Source organism: Lacerta agilis, chromosome 15, assembly GCF_009819535.1.
Source record: "Lacerta agilis isolate rLacAgi1 chromosome 15, rLacAgi1.pri, whole genome shotgun sequence".
Lineage (NCBI taxonomy): Eukaryota > Metazoa > Chordata > Lepidosauria > Squamata > Lacertidae > Lacerta > Lacerta agilis.
The window spans coordinates 34550198-34567667 of NC_046326.1; the positions used below are offsets into that span (position 1 = coordinate 34550198).

The 17470-nt window shown below is 45.9% G+C and overlaps 1 protein-coding gene across 1 annotated transcript in view; it reads right to left on the minus strand.

The window, feature by feature from the left end:
- WSCD1 (WSC domain containing 1) overlaps positions 1-14448 on the minus strand; it is a 29129-nt gene extending 14681 nt beyond the window's left edge. Inside the window, exons 1-3 of the mRNA XM_033171939.1 lie at positions 13853-14448; positions 10683-10797; positions 7779-7966 (exon numbers count right to left, since the gene is read on the minus strand). Coding sequence (XP_033027830.1) covers positions 7779-7966; positions 10683-10797; positions 13853-14279 — 730 coding nt within the window. The 5' untranslated portion in view covers positions 14280-14448. The remainder of the gene's footprint in view (positions 1-7778; positions 7967-10682; positions 10798-13852) is intronic.
- Between the last annotated feature and the right edge of the window lie 3022 nt (positions 14449-17470).

Here is a 17470-nt window from a genome sequence, read left to right on the forward strand (position 1 = left end):
TTAGGCTTGGGCAGTTAAAATGGATTATTAAGCAGTGCTGTCACCCTAGCGCAACAAATTAGTTTTTTTAAAAGAAGAAGAAAGAAAGAAAGAAATTGTCTTTTGTGGTTAGGAAAGTAATGGGGCAATGCATTGGGATTAACAAATGAGTAACAGGGAAATATGGAAGCACCGTGCAAGCAAATAGGGATGACTACTGGACACATAACAAATCACATAAAGAAATCAGAATGAATGCTCCATAAAGGCTGGATGCAATTTTATCTCCCATGTCAACTTTGGGCAAATAAACAAGGATGAATGTTCAATAAACAAGCCATATGGAGGGGCCTCTAGTCTCGTCTCACAGATACGATGTCTGAGGCCCTGGCCAACTTTCTGACCACATTCTGAACCATGCCTTGACCTGCCAATTCTCCACCTTTGTCCCTGGACCTCAAGAACAAAGGTGGCTGTGGACCACCCCCAAACTGATATGTGTTGGGTTGCCAGCAAACTTGATTTCTGGGAGTTTTCTTGGGAGAAAAGGTACGACCTTCCTTCCACCTCTCCTCCCTCAGGAGGAGGAATACATCAGATGATGCTCAGCTGTGATCCAGCAAGTGACCAGGTAAAGAAGAGGATGGCAGTGAGGATAGAAATCTCAATCCATCCTGGGCACTTGCTCAGATAATCATTGGCAGCACCTTGGTCAAAATCGCCATCTCTTAACTGAAACAGTTAAAAAGATTTGGTTTCAGAGGAGAAAGTGGGGGAGTTCTAGTCCGCAATTAAAGAAATCTTAGTCAAGCGATTGTATGCATTTAAATTGATTAATTCAATTAAGTTGTTGATTAGATCTGCATAGGAGTGAAACAGTCGTCCAGATGGGGGAGGGAAGGAACATTATTTGCTTGTTCTTAGGTGATGTCTGCATGTGCACAGTAAATGCTGTCCTGGAAAAGGGGTTCCCTGCTGTACAAGAGAGAAAGAATAATAAAATCAAAGAATTGTAGAGCTGGAAGGGACCCGGAGGGTCATCTACTCCAACCCCTGCAATGTAGAAATCTCAATTAAAGCATCCATGACAGATGACAATCCAACCTCTGCTTAAAAGCTTCCAATGAAGGAGAGTCTACCATCTTCCAAGGAAGAAGAAGAAGAAGAAGAAGAAGAAGAAGAAGAAGAAGAAGAAGAAGAAGAAGAAGAATTTGGATTTGATATCCCACTTTATTACTACCCAAAGGAGTCTCAAAGCGGCTAACATTCTCCTTTCCCTTCCTCCCCCACAACAAACACTCTGTGAGGTGAGTGAGGCTGAGAGACTTCAAAGAAGTGTGACTAGCCCAAGGTCACCCAGCAGCTGCATGTGGAGGAGCGGGGACGCGAACCCGGTTCACCAGATTACAAGTCTACCGCTCTTAACCACTACACCACACTGGTCCATTCCACAGTCAAACAGCTCTCACCACCAGAAAGCTCTTCTTGATGTTTAGTCAGAATCTCCTTTATTGTAACCTGAATCAGGTCCTACCGTCCAGAGCAGCAGAAGACAAGCTTGCTCCATCTTCCATGTGACATTCCTTGAGATATATGAAGATGGCTTTCATATCTCCTCCCAGTCTCCTCTTTTCCAGGCTAAACATACCCAACTTCCTCAACCATTTCTCATAAGGCTTGGTTTCCAGACCCTTTATCATATTGATCACCCTCCTCTCAACACATTCTAGCTTCTCAACATCCTTCTTAACTTGTGGCATGCAGAACTGGACACAGCTGTGGCCTTACCAAGGCAGAACAGAGTCGGACTATGACTTCCCTTGATCTGTACACTATACTTCTGTTACAGTCTAGAATTGCATGAGCTTTTTTTGGGGGGGGGGCTGCTGCACGACACCATTGACTCATGTTAAGCTTGTGGCCTACTAAGACCCCTAGATCCCTTTTCACACGTACTACTGGCAGGCCAGCTATGCCCCATTTTAAATTCATGCACCTGCCTAAGGGGGAGGGGGAGGGGCTTATTGAGGGTGGGCATTTAGAGGTGGTATTGTTATCCCCCCCTATGTGAGAAGAAAGGAGAGTTTTGAATTATGGTTTTAACTCTGAGTGAGAATTCCGAGGTATAATATGCCAGCCTCTGAAGTGCGGTGAATTTTGATATGTTGATATGTTGTTATTTATCTTCTATTGTCATCACTTGAGCCTGATGCTTCTGCTGTCTGATGGAATATATGGTTATATTAAGCACCTGCTGAATGAACATTGTACATTGCAGTTGAAATATTGATCGGGTGGTTTAGCTGGCTATGGTATTACAATACGTATCATTGCTGCTCCTTGAGCTGGTGGATTTACTGGGTTTTGCCAGCCAGGTGTTGGGCCTCCTTTTCTTTGCCTCAAGATATGCATAAGGGCAGTGGGATACAGGCATCCCTATAACAGTGATAATCTAGATTCTTGCCAGGGACACAGCCCTCGATCTAGAACTATCCAACGCGGCCAGACTCTCCGCGTGGTTCCCTCGCGTGAAGGCAGTTAGATCTCTGGCCCACTACTTGAGTGACTTGATAAATCCTACGCTAAGAAGGGCCTTCACACTAGCTCGATTCCACGCCATCCCCACAGCTTTCTTACAGGGTGTATTTTCCAATATTCCTCTGGTCCTTCGACTCTGCCCATGCAACAAGGGAAAGATAGAGGACTTCATTCATTTTTTCTTTTACTGCCCACTATATGTCTCAGTTACAGGTGGGTAGCCGTGTTGGTCTGCCATAGTTGAAACAAAATAGAAAATTCTTTCCAGTAGCACCTTAGAGACCAACTGAGTTTGTTCTTGGTATGAGCTTTCGTGTATCTGAAGAAGTGTGTCTGCACATGAAAGCTCATACCAAGAACAAACTCAGGTGCTACAGGAAAGAATTTTCTATATGTCTCAGTAAGACCCAGGTTTTTCCTCTTAATCCTGCCGATCATCGTCCAGGACGACGACCGCATGAAATACTTATTGGTGGATGCCAACCCCCTGATCTCAAGTGGCGTGGCCATCTACATATTACAGGCCCTGAAACTCAGGGCCACCTTCTTGACTAACTTGCCTCAGCCCTAGTCCTATGTATCTTCCTGACATAGACACAGTCGACATGCCCTGTTATTGCTCCTTATTTTATCTGTATTACTCAGCATGATTTTACACTTAATGTTTTAACTGTATATGTAGTATTCTATGTATAATCGCGACAGGTCACTGCCTGGTCTCTCACTATGTGCTATGGCCATATGGCTAATGCAATAAATAAATTGATGATAATAGTGATAATGGAGAGAGAAGTCTGTGATGGTAAAGGTAGGGTGAGCTAGGTAAGAGGAACGGGTGAGATTTCTTATTTCTATTCCATCTTCTCATCTCAACGATTTCTAGGTAATGCTTGTCACCAGCCACCCAACATGGTGGCATTTATTTTTAAATCCATATTGGTCCATAAGAAGATAGCACTCATTCATAGAACAACCCCACCCCCGGAAAAAAATACTTCAAATGGTTTATTTAAATATCTAACCAGATAGCACTGAGTTCAACAATGATGCAAATTCCAGGAATCTTTCCAAGATTTGTGTGAGTCTCTGCAGAGTGCGTAATAGTATTTTTTTAAAAAAAATAATAATTAATAAACAACCTGTGGTTTTTTTTAAGGCAATGAAACACCATCTTTGGTAGTAGGAGTTAAAATTCTAATGTTTCTTTCCCACAGATAGCATCCATGGGGAGTTATAAGTTTGAGAAGAGTCTATATGACTCAGTGGCTGAGATGTGCTGTACAAATCAAAGGCGTTTTTATTCCCAATTGCATCTCACATGCAGTTTAAAGGAATGTAAGAAAAGAGAGTAAGGGAACCTTTCAAAAATGGGTTGAATTCCAAGTTCTCATCCAAGAAGCAGTGTCCGTGCTGGGTGGCAGCTGGGAAATGAGAACTAGTCATAGTCAGGATGAGATCCATTCTAGTGTGGAAGCTTCTCAGGATGTGCCAATCACCAACTCGAGCTGGAAGACTTACTTGGAACGCTTAACCACCCAGACAAAACAATCCCATACGGATTGTGAAGCTAGGGTTGGGGAAGAAGTTAAATTCAGTTCACATTTAAAGGTGAGTTTACCTAATTTGCCCTTTCCAATGTAGCTCAATTGGCAGAGCATGTGGCATTTAAGCCCATGGTTGTGGGTTTAAGCCCCAAGTTGAGCTGCAGTGCTGCATTGCCAAATTTGGAGAAGTGCAGATTACTAAGGACAGGGGTGTGGTGTGTGTGTGTGTGTGTGTGTGTGTTGATTTGAGCAGTGCAAATCAGGTGGTTTCAGATTAAAATGCAAGCAAGATTGATTTTCTCCCCAAACCCTTTGGTATTCCTTTGTCCTGTTTGGTGATGGTATCCATGTAAGGCAAAGAACATGTAAAAAGGTAAAAGTATATTGGGAAATGATTTATAATGAATTGAGAGAAAAGAAAATGTTTAAAACTACTCCCCCCCCCCAAAAAAAAAACCAACAACAACCCAGAGTCGTTTTTTTGGGGGGAATAACTCACACTGAAACTCCTAGGTGTCAGAAAAGGATATTTATGTATGCAGCAACTGCAGTTTGTGTTTTGTTAGCCCCCAAATGGAAAGTGAGCGAGGTCCCGAGTAAAGAGGATTGGCAACTTAAGTTGACAGAATATGCAGAACTTGCAGATTTAACACATAGAATAAGAGAGCAAGAAGAACATACCTTTAAAGAAGATTGGGAAACATTTATTGAATATATGGAAAATAACTGTATACACAGCTGAAAATGCTGGCAGCACTAAGATAAATTGAACAAATAATTTTTGATGGATGTAAAAATAGAAAACAGATTTGAATAGTTATAGCAAAAGATGATGTATGATATGTAAAATGAACCATGGAAGGAGAAGAATGGAAGTCATTGGGTATATTAAAGTTTGTAAAATGTTTATTTGGAAATGTAAAATTGAAAACTTAATGAAATTATTATTTTTTAAAAGAAGAAGAAGATCATGAGAACTAGGGATGGCTTCTGACCCCACTCAATGTGAATCAGCACCCCCCCCACCCCCCCAAAATTGTTCCCTCTACTCCTGTTATGGTCTTTTCATTCAGCTCCGCTGACTTGCTTTGCTTCACTCTTGCTGCTTATAAAGAGTCCCTGTAACCATGGGAACCAAAGAAATGAAGCGCTGGATTACTGACACTCCAGCAAGATTCGATCTACAAACAAAGTCCACCTCTTGCATTTGAGGCAGAGGCAGTAATACGAGAATGAAAGCTCACAAGAAGGCATGCCAGCAATACGGCCAACTCCTGCTTTGATCTTAAGCTGAGACCCAATTCCTTCAGCAGTGGGAAGAGGTGGGAAAATGCAGAGGTTCCCTCAAAAATCAGCATGAACTTATCATGAACCGGTTTTGCAAGGGCAGTGACATTTTGCAAATGAGCGGGCAGTAAGATTGCAGTTCCACATCTCCTGGAATTCCTTTCAAATGCATATGAGCTGGGGCCTCTACATTCGGAAAGAATATCACTTTTGTTACCAAATGCAAAGGACGGGGGCCAGCAGCAGGGAGTGCCTGTTTCTATCTCAGCATCCAACTGTGATTTTGAGGATGCTCATTTCTGCACATCATATCATCGTACTTTAAGTTATGTGCACACAGGGCAAGTCACAGACTATGGACACAGGCCTAGTTCTCAGAAAGAACTGCATAGGTGTGTTGTAAGAATTTTAAGGTATTTTATTTATATATAATAATTGTTATTAATGTACCAAAACAAATAAGGCCACATGTCTGAAAACCAGCACAGGAAGACAGGCCTCACTCCCAACTGACCAAGTATTTCTTTGTCTCAGGAACAAAGGGGGGGGGTTGCCCCTCCAGCTACTTAGCAGACCTCTGAGTGATAATCTCTGGCATCCTGATATCTAAGTGTCAGACAAAAAGGTGTGATTAACTTGGCTGGGATATAGGGAAATGTAAATATCTTTTGTTTCACTTGATGGGTTTTTTGGTGGAGGGCAGGAGGCATGGGGGCAGGGTCCAAGATGCTCAGACCACTGCCACCAGACCCTCCCAATTTGTGATGTAATTCTAATGTATGGAGGGGTGGTCTTGAGCTGGAGGGGGGAATTTCAAAAAGTCTATATAGGAGCTTGCGTACCTTTGTTTGGGGTCTTTGCTTGCAAACACCCTGCTGCAGCAGTAATAAAATACAGGGCAACCGCCTTGCTTTGGGAGATTCTGTATCGTCTCTATTTTATTCATAAGTGCTCTTGAGAAGAGGGGAGCCCTATTAAGGCTCTCCCCCGGGTTCATGGACTCCCTTCTGGGGTTGAACCTAATTTTTATAACAGGTGTCAACTATTGCTTTTTAACCAGAGACCAGAAATGTTTTCTGGTCTGTCTCATGTAGATTGTTGTCCTGGTTCACTATCCTGACGTTGTCCCTGTTTTTGTTTTTCCATGGTGTCATCTTCAAAAGATAGTTTGAAATCTTCATACTATTTCTAGATGTAATAAGAACCAGCTGGATCAGGCCAGTGGTCCATTGTCCAGCATTGTGTTCTCATGATGGCCAACCAGGTGCCTGCTGGAAACCCACAAGCAGGACCTGAGCACAAGAGCACTCTCTGCTCTGCAGGTAGAACATGGCCTTCATGGATGGTAGCCACCGATAGCCTTATTTTCCTCCATGAATTTGTCCAACCCTCTTTTAAAGCCATCCAAACACTGAATCTCTCCGAACTTGGTACATTCTACCACAAAGCAAAGGGGATTCTCTGCAGAGCAACTATCTGGCCCCACCTGAGTCTGCCAGTCTCATATAGGTACACAGTACACAGATAGCAAAACAACCCCGGGGAAGAAAACGGTTATATCTCCCCTTTCATATCACTGCTTGTGTGCTCAGAGAGGGTAGGAAAATGAGCAGCGATGGTAGGAGATTGAAACGCAGGGCCAGGGGTTTCCAGAGATTGGCTGTGGACGTGTAAGTGTGTGGATCCTGAACAGCGCTGAATTCTTCCTTCCTCTAATGCTGGACCTGCCACCAGACTCATGAAAATTGTCAGCTCACTGGTGGAAGAAGGTCCATGGAACATGGAACAAATATACAGTGGTACCTCTGGTTATGAACTTAATTTGTTCCGGAGGTCCACTCTTAACCTGAAACCGTTCTTAATCTGAGGTACCACTTTAGCTAATGGGGCTCCTGTTGCCACCGTGCCACCACCGTACAATTTCTGTTCTCTCCAATCAGTGGAGGCTGATCCATTATGGCAAGTGGGGCACTGCCTTAGCCAGCCTCCACCTGCCTGCCTTTTTACTTGCAGCCAGACCAGCGGGTGGCACTCGCTGTCACCCTCCTCTTCCTCCTCCTGAGCACCAGTGATGCCCCTGTAGGACTTGGCAGGGAGGAGGATGGAGCTAAACTAGAATTACTCATCTCTGCCCATAGCTGTCAACGTTCCCCTTTTTAAAAGCGAAATTCCCTTATTCCGAATAGGATTCCTCGCAAGAAAAGGGAAAGGTTGACACCTATGGCTCTGCCTGCCATTGGCTCTGTCTCCCCCTGCTGTTGGTCTCCCTGCCTTCTGGGGACCAGTCACTACTGCCTGCGATGGAAGGAGAATCCCCATGTCATCCCTGATCCATGCTGTCATTGTAATGGAAGACATGAGGGGAGCAGGCATTCTGTTGCCCAGCCCTGCTAGTAGCAAATACTCACTTAAGAGCCTTACATCACTTACGTCGTTTTGGTCCAGCCCATGGCTGCTCCTCCACACGATAAACAGATAGCCTGTTGATGCCTCCACAGATTGTTCCTTTCTCTCCTTTGCATTCATTGTTGCACTCCTCCTGCTTTGCCAAAGTCGTGGGCAACTTGTTTCCACAATAGCATTCTGCTCCATACTCCAAGCCAGCATAGGTGTAAGCCCTAGATGGGACAAAACGAACCCCCTCACTGTAAAATCCAGCAGTTTTGTAGCAAACTTCAACTCAGCACATCATGACATTTAATTTATATCAGAGCTGTACATGCAGATGCTCTAGATAGCTCAGTTGGTTAGAACTTGTTACAGGTGGGTAGCCGTGTTGGTCTGCCAGATATCTGAAGAAGTGTGCATGCACACAAAAGCTCATACCAAGAACAAACACAGTTGGTCTCTAAGGTGCTACTGAAAAGAATTTTCTATTTTGTTTTTGGTTAGAACTTGGTGCTGATAACACCAAGGTTGCAGGTTTGAACCCTGTGTGGGACAGCTGCATATTCTGGAATTGCATAGAGAAGATTGGACTATGATGATCCTCAGGGTGCTTTCCAGCTCTACAATTCTATGATTTTTTTATGGTTTGGAAGCTTCAACTGACACAGAATGCGGCTGAAAGTGTCTTAATTGGTTCACCCAGCTGGAACTTTGTAGCATTTGTTTCGAAGAGTCTGCATGCTATGGAGGATAGTTCAGTGTTATAGTAAGGTAAAGGTAAAGGGACCCCTGACCATTAGGTCCAGTCATGTCCGACTCTGGGGTTGCGGCGCTCATCTCGCATTACTGGCCGAGGGAGTCAGCGTACAGCTTCCAGGTCATGTGGCCAGCATGACAAAGCCGCTTCTGGCGAACCAGAGCAGCGCACAGAAATGCCGTTTACCTTCCCACTGGACTGGTACCTGTTTATCTACTTGCACTTTGACGTGCTTTCGAATTCTAGGTGGGCAGGAGCTGGGACCGAGCAACGGGAGCTCACCCCGTTGCGGGGATTCGAACCGCCGACCTTCTGATCAGCAACCCCTAGGCTCTGTGGTTTAACCCACAGCGCCACTTGCGTCCCCTCAGTTTTATAGTGATGACCTCTAAACAGGGGCGTCGCAGGGGAGGGGAGGGGGGGCGGGGGGCCCCGGGCAGCACCACTGCTGGGGCGACACACCGGGGGCTTAAAAAAAATTTTTTACTTTTTTTTTAAAAAAATTAGGCCGTGCCGTGCAGAGCAAGGATCATTTGCTCGGCTGGCGATTTGTTATTCCTGCTGCAGGAATAACAAATCGATGGCCGAGCAAGCGATCCTCACATCCCTTTCACTTTCCCCTGAGCCTTCCAGCAGCCGAAGACTGTGGAGGTAATGTGTGCCTGCCTGGTTGGACTTGGACCATGGTGCTGATAACGCCAAGGTTGCAGGTTCCATCCCTGTATGGCATAGTTGCCTATTCCTGCATTGCAGGGGGTTGGACTATATGATCCTCGGGGTCCCTTCCAACTCTGTGATTCTAAGGCCTGACCAGATGCTTAGAAAGCCAATGTCTTAATCTTTTTTTTAGTTTATTGCTGGCTTTATTCTTTGATTGTTCTGATGAGTTGCTTTTACCAATAGATTTATTGACTGACTCTCTTCACCAATTGCTATCAGGTTTGTTTGGTTTTGTGCATGTTTGTGTGTGTGTGCAATAAATAAAACTCCACAGGGGTGCTGCAGGTTCCCACCTAGGGCCAAAAGTGGGGTTCCCCATGGGGCAGGCCCAGGGAACCAAAAAATATGCTTTGAGCCACAGAATTGTAGTGTTGTGTGGGACCCCCAAGGGTCATCCAGCCCAACCCTCTGCAGTGCAGGAGTCCAGTGCCAACATTTGGGGGAAACACCCATATCCCTCTAGAGTAATTCATTGCAGGGGTCACCAAATAGCACTCTTCCCCTACCACCTTCAGGTGCCTTCCCCTGCCAGAGAAGCGAGGCAGGGTTTGAGGAATCTCCCTTGCCTGCCTTCATTCCCCCTGCTCACAATGTAAATAAACCAATGTAGGTAAATAAACCAGAAAATAACATTTTTAACTGTATATTATTGTTCCTTCTTTTAATAATTTCAATGGGGGGGTGACAAAAATTTCTTTGCCCCCGGGTACCAAATTCCCTAGCTACGCCCCTGCCTCTAAAGCCCTACAAGACTTAAAACCCAGTTACCTGAATGAATACCTCTACCAGGATTGTCCTGCTGAGGCTTGAAGACATTCTTGTTGCTCCATAAGAGCAAAATATGAGCTCTGCTCATCAGACCAGTGGGCCATCTAGTGCAGCATTCTGTTCTCAGTCACCAACCACAGAAGTCCATGAGCACAACAATGCTCTCCCCACCTGCTTTTCAGAGGCACATTGACTAGCTCCCATCTCTGAGTGATGCTCATGGCCAAAAACTCAAGAAAGAGTCTTGGTCATGGCGGTACCACCACCACCCCTTCCACCTCCCAGTTGCAGAAAGCCTTTCTCTTTACGACATGGCACTGCTTAGTTTTCGTGCCAGCTAAAAGCTTGCCATTTCCTCCAGGCTACTGACAGAGAGGGGTGTTGATTTTGGAGGCCAGGGGTGTCGATATTAAGAAGGAGATTTCATCCCATTTTAATGTTTTGTCCATCTATTCTTGTGTTTCGATGTTTGATTTTGTGGTACTTCATAACCTGCCCTGGGATCACTTGTCCATGAAAGGTGGGAGGAACAACAATGAAACAAACCAACAGATGAATAAACGAAATGAAATAATATATGTAAGTTCCTTTCTGAAGCAAATGGAATTTGAAGTTCCTTTGGATTCTGGAAAAGAGATGTAAAAGCACGAAGGACACAAATATACAGTATTTATATAGAGAAAGATGTGCATATATTTTACCTCTCAGAGCATGCTTCCTGGCAGTGAGAAATAGTCATTTTTCTCAAGTCATAAAACACAGCACCTTTCAGAGTCCTCTCCCTGGAATCATCACCGAAGCATCCAATGTAAGTGCCTTGAGTAGATGAAAATAGCAGTGTTTGAAATAATATTGTAGATTGGAACATTTGATTGCAAATGCAAGGGTTTCCCCCACCCTCATTGCCAGATATGTATATCCTGCCCCGGCTCCTATTGTCTTAGTTCCCCGAGATGATGGGATGACTCTTTGGTGCTGGAATATAGTCCACCACTCTGTTTTCACAGATGTTGACCAGATGCCCAAATGGGATGCCTACAAGCAGAACCTGAGTATGACCTGGACCTATGAATCCCAGTAACTAGGATTCAAGGGCATATGGCATCTGACAGTGGGGGTAGAACATAGCAGTCATGGCTACTGGCCATTTAATTGGTCTAATCCCTTTTAAAATTGGTCTAATCCCCTTTAAATGCCATCCAAGTTGGTGGCCATCATCACATCTTGTTGTAGCGAAGGCAAAGGCCTGGAAACAATGCCTTATGAGGAACAGCTTAGGGAGCTGGGTATGTTTAGCCTGGAGAAGAGAAGGTTATGGGGAGATATGATAGCCATGTTCAAATATATAAAAGGATGTCATATAGAGGAGGGAGAAAGGTTGTTTTCTGCTGCTCCAGAGAAGCGGACACGGGGCAATGGATTCAAACTACAAAAAAGAAGATTCCACCTAAACATTAGGAAGAACTTCCTGACAGTGAGACCTGTTCGGCAGTGGAATTTGCTACCAAGGAGTGTGGTGGAGTCTCCTTCTTTGGAGGTCTTTAAGCAGAGGCTTGACAGCCATCTGTCAGGAATGCTTTGATGGTGTTTCCTGCTTGGCAGGGGGTTGGACTGGATGGCCCTTGTGGTCTCTTCCAACTCTAGGATTCTATGATTCTATGATTACATAGTGCTTCATGAAGTCTTTTTGTCTGTGCTGAATTGGTTGTCCACTAGTATTATGAGAACTCTTCCGATCCACTTTCTCCACATCGTGCCTAATTTTTATGCACCTTTGTCTCCTCTTCCTCACCTTTGTCTTTAAACCTTTTAAATTGGGGGTGGGGTGGGGGGGGGTTTCCTGGAGCCATGAAGCTAAGAGTAATTGAAGGGTTGGGTTGAGGAGTAGTGACTTTTGTCCTGTTCAGACAACATATTCCTGATGACTGAATGTGTGTTATTTGGGATGGTGTAAACCATTCAATTTTTTTTTTTTGCTCCCTAGCCAAATGTGCTCATTCACATTCTAAGCAGGATCTACTCACTAAGAAATAACACAAAGATAGGCTCTCTCCTTATGGTTGGGGGACCAGATTTGCACAGGTGTCCCTAGTATACAATTCAGCCAATATATTGAATGATGGTGTTCCACAGATTGATTCAGAATAAGCAGATAATTGTATGGTTCCAGGTTTGTGCGCACACATGCGCGAACATGCACGCACGCACACATTATATATACACGAGGAAAAAGCAGAACTCTGGAAATAAGATGTTGAGACAAGGAGCAATTTGCAAATGTGCAATTAGGAAGTTCGTACAGCATGAACAGACGCCCACAATAACCCAGTTACTGTAGAAGGTGCAGGCAAGAGCAAGCTATAGACAGCTTCTCTATGTTTCTTTGGGTTGTGTTTCACAGGACTAATTTTTCCTCTTTGCAGATAAACTGAGCCTCCCCCAGTATCCCCCTCAAGGAGCTACAATTCCCAGAGTTCTCTGGGATGAGGGATTGTAGGCCTGTTATGGAAACAAAGGTCACCTGACAACTTTCAACACCTTTAGCAAGCTACGCTTCCTAGAATGATCTCAGGGGAAGCCATGACTGTTCCATGTGGTACAATACTGCTTTAAACGTATAGTGCTGTTGGGTCCTGAGACTGTGGAGCAAAGGCACCAACTTGCACCGAAGATTGAGGGGGGCCTGGTCATGTATGCGATTTCACGCCCGTCACACAGGCCGGGCATGCTGCATGATGTCATACATGTGTCACATGATGTTTTGGGAGGAGCCAGGAGACAGAGTCATAAGCACAGGGCACAGCGGATCCTTCTCCAATCTCTCTCTCTCTCTCTCTCTCTCTCTCTCTCTCTCTCTCTCTCGGCAGCCTATAGTGACAGGAAGAGGAGGAGCCTGCCACGGGAGCCTTGCTTGGCTTCCCCCGCCCCCTGATGGTAGGAAACATTGTGGGGGCCTGCCCCACAAAAAAAATATTTGGAGGGGGGCAAAAATGCTCAGCCCCACTGGAGTTGACACCTCTGTAGCAATCTCATCTGATATGAAGAGAGGCTTGTCCATTAGGGTGAATGGGGCACTGCCCACCAATCTCAGTCTGCCCTCAGCCAACCCTCACCTGCCTGGCAGTTTTAATAGCAACCAATCACAAGGTGGCTCTGCTTGGCGATTGGCCATGCTGGCTAGGGTTGATGGGAGTTGGAGTTCTAGCAGGGCAAAAGGATCACCACCTATGATTTAGATAATGCATTTCCCAATTTCTGCTTCTCTATTATTCACTGGTGGTTAGTCAGTTACTGCACTCACCAACCTCCGCTTGTCCTAAGCCAATCTCCACCTTCCTACCTTCTTACTTGTAACCATGACAAGGGGTAGCATTGCCTTCCAGCTTCTTCTTCCTCAATCCCAGTGTTGCCTTCATAGAATTCAACAGTGAGGAGGCTGGGGGCAAAACTGGAGTTAGAGGTCTCTGCCTGTCGTTGGCTTTTGCTTCACCTCTTATTAGTGGCATAGCGTAGGTTGCCAGTGGCTGGGGCCATATGGAGGTGGGGTTGGAGGGAAGGAAACAGACAGAGTATACATGCACATTCAACTGCCTAACGTTGTCTGTGTTACCCAGGAGATCGCAGCCACAGAGATAAGAAGAGTCATTCTGTTGTCTGGAGAGGTCACTTGCTGGTTTGCATGGACACACCATTTTCAATAGAGCCCAGCAACAGAAGTGCACAGCTGTACTAAGGCAGCACCAGGTGTGGAAATTTTGCACCCCCTAACAACCACCCTTCTATCTCCTATTTGGGTGCCCTGACTTTTGCCCCACCAGTCCAAATGAGCATCAGCCACCACTGCCATCGTGAACTTTAGAAAGCCACTTACCTTTGCTTTCGGATGCATGTTTCAGCCTCTTCGTTCCCACAGCTTGCATTGGCTCTTGCTCATTTACAAACCGGAGAAACCATCTCCTTCGTAACTGCCTCAGTTCAGAGTTTCTGGACATCAGCCACCGCGGCCCATACTTCTGGTCCGGTGTTGGTCCATGGAATGTATCCATGTTCACTAGAAGTTTAGGAGTCAAATGAGTGTTTTGCACAGGTCTCGTATCTGCGCTCCCAGCACCCACCAAAGCGTCCACAACTGGCAGGGCCTGGTTCCCAGAGGCCCCACGGAAACCTTGCTGGAGGACAAAGCGGGATCGCTGCAGTAGCAGGAGGCTACCAGCCATCAGATAAGCTGCAGTGAGGAAGAAAAGCAGAAACTGGGTCCTCCGAAGAAACTTCTGTGGTCTGAAGAAAGGTTTGGCCATACCCTTGCTGTGAACCTGGGCTCCTCACGCCTTTAGCACACTGCTAGGCTACTCACTCATTCCTCCCATAGGTCCACCTCATTATCTTGGAACCTTTCCTCTCTCAAAAATGTTTTCTTCCACTATCACGGTTGGATGGATATCCATATTCCTCTGTATTCAGGATGCTTTGGTGGATCCTTGAACTATTTCTGCTGACCATCACTAGAAACACGTCACATGTCACAGCCCTTGTTGAAGCGCTTCACATTTCAGAGTCCCCCAGATCTGCAATATTAAAGCAAAATCTGTTCAGTTTGTAGCGCGGTGATTTGTTCTCATGGCGTGCGCCCTTCCTTTGAGCGAAACACTCCCCCATCTGTTGTTTATCATTCTACACTTTAAAGACAATAATCCCACAAGAATGGCTGATTGGGGGTTGCAAAGCAGCGGAACACAGATCTTCAGCTGCACCAACACACTGTTTCTCTTTTGCTTCAAATGAAAAGGGAGGTTCTAATTTGGAAAGTTTTGGGAATATACGAAATGTACACTCCTAGAAACACACCTGGGACTCTTTAATTGCAGTTGCCAGGGATCAAACCAAGGCCCTGAAGCAGATGTAGTCAATGGGGTGCCCTCCAGGTGTTGAACTTCAATTCCTACCAGTCCCAGACAGCATGGCTAATGGCCATGAAGGAGGGGAACAGCTACTTCTCAGGGTTACCATATTGGCTATCCCCGCTGTTAACATGTGAAAGCATGTTCTCTACCATTGGCAAACTAGTCCAATTCCCTGCTCATTGCAGGATGCAACAACACAATGTGCTTAAATCCGTCTAGCAAAGGAGAACCTACTGCCTTCTGAGGCAGCCAGCTCAACTGTCACTCAAGTTTTACCATTGGAGGTTTCTCCTAATATTTAGCCAAAATCTAAAGGTAAAAGTAAAGGTACCCCTGACCGTTAGGTCCAGTCGCGGACGACTCTGGGGTTGCAACGCTCATCTCGCTTTATTGGCCAAGGGAGCCGGCGTACAGCTTCTGGCTCATGTGCCCAGCATGACTAAGCCACTTCTGGTGAACCAGAGCAGTGCACAGAAATGCCATTTACCTTCCCGCTGGAGCGGTACCTATTTATCTACTTGCACATTGACGCGCTTTCGAACTGCTAGGTTGGCAGGAGCTGGGACTGAACAACGGGAGCTCACCCCGTCATGGGTATTTGAACCGCCGACCTTCTGATCGGCAAGCCCTAGGCTCTGTGGTTTAGACCACTGCGCCACCCGCGTCCCGGGTACCCAAAATCTGCTTACCTGCTATTTCTATCCAAAGGTCTGAGGTCCTACATTGGTAAGGCCACAAAGGGTGCATGCTGGTAGTGGTTTGAGGCTGGACCAGGGAAGGCTTGGATCTGAAGGACGCAATGCCTTCCCAGACCTCAAACATGCCTGCAAACCAGGCAGGGAATCATGCCAGCTCCGGAGCTGGCATAGTTCCATCCCATTAATTTCTCTCCCGTTGGGAATAATGGGAAGAAACTGTAAAAGTAAAGAAAAAAAGGAGGAAGGAAGACTCACTTTCACCCTGTTGGTGCAAGCAGATTGGAGGAGGCAGTTTAATCATCATTAATCCCCTCACACAAACAAATGCACATCCTCAGGGCTGCATCCTAAATCTCCCTTCCAAAATAGCTGAGAAGACAGCACTGAAGTGAATTAATGTAAATGGCAGACCGAGCGCTGCATGGTACCTTAGTGGTCATGTGCATGCATGCATTTCTATTAGGGGTGGCAAAGAATTCCAGTAAAAATGCAAAAGGGAGTAGAAATTGAAGCAGTCTGTGTTCTCTGGAACGGAAATCAGTCAAGCGAATATGATTACTATTCACTGGCATCTTTGCTTTTAAGTCTGCAAACAATGCATGATTACTGACTGTTTTTTTACATTGTTTTGACGTTTCCTTTACATCGAATTGTATGCAATTTACATAAGTTGTGTGAGTAAGCTACCTTAAGTTAGGAGACTTAGCTTAAATAGTGGGCCGCAAAATTAATAACGTAGCATTTGGCAGAAACTGAACTCCAGTGAAATGGAAAACGGGACTGGTTGCGATGAATACAGGTAGGAATGGAAATCACGGGCTTCTCACACCCCAAATTTCTATGCACACACATTGGAGACAAGATGAACCCAGGGCCGGCGCGTCCATTTCGGCGAACTAGGCAATTGCCTAGGGTGCCAAAATGGAGGGGGCACTGGCCAGGCTTGGGCGGGGGGGGGGGGCGGGATGGGCTAGCAGCAGCTTCTCCGCTGTGGCGGAGAGGTGCTGCTTGCCCCCTACACCACCCCCCGGCTCCCGCTAAAGCAGGCTTTGGCAGGGGGCGGGGCGGGCGAGCAGCAGCTTCTCCGCTACAGCGGAAAAACTGCTGCTTGCCAGAAGGTGGTTCGCCTAGGGCGCAAGAAGCCCTAGCACCGGTCCTGGATGAACCCACCCATATATTGACATTGTGGAGGCTTGAGAGAAAGCTGAACCCGGAAAAATGACAGTGCTAGCATCTGACGCTAGCAGCGGTTGAATATGTCATTCTCAAATAGCAAGAAAAAATGGGGGGGGGTCAAAATCTGGACAGTAATTTCCCCAAGACAGGAAATCAGGATGGCCTTTAATCAATGAAAAAAGCTGGAGAATATGGAGACATAACAAGGGCCTTTTAGAGCAGGTGTGGGGAATCTGGAGGGCCAAGGGTTCCCCACATCTTTCTTTCTTTTTTAATAGGAGGGATTGTGTAATGTTTCGTCCTTACGCATAAGAGCAGCTCCTCTTGGTCAGTCGATGATGGGAAAGTGGGTGTTAAGAGGAAAACATCACTACTTAAACCAGGGGTGGCTAATCCATTGGCCCCCCCCCCCTGATGTTGGTGATCTTTAATTCCCATCTTTCCTAGGCAGCATGGCCAGTGGTCAGGGATGAGGGGACCTGCAATCCAACATCAGGAGGATCAGGGGTCAGCCCCTAAAGGAAAGTGGAATGCTTGCTAATCTAGGATACTGCTCGAGGTTTGAGCAAATAGCTCTCTGCATATATTCGAGCAGGTGGAAATTTTGAACAGGCATCCACGCAGTGTAATTAGAAACACCCCAACCCCCCCCTCAAGTCTGAGGTTTGTCAGACATCTCTAGTCAGCACTAAGACCTCACTGGGCTCTTTGTTA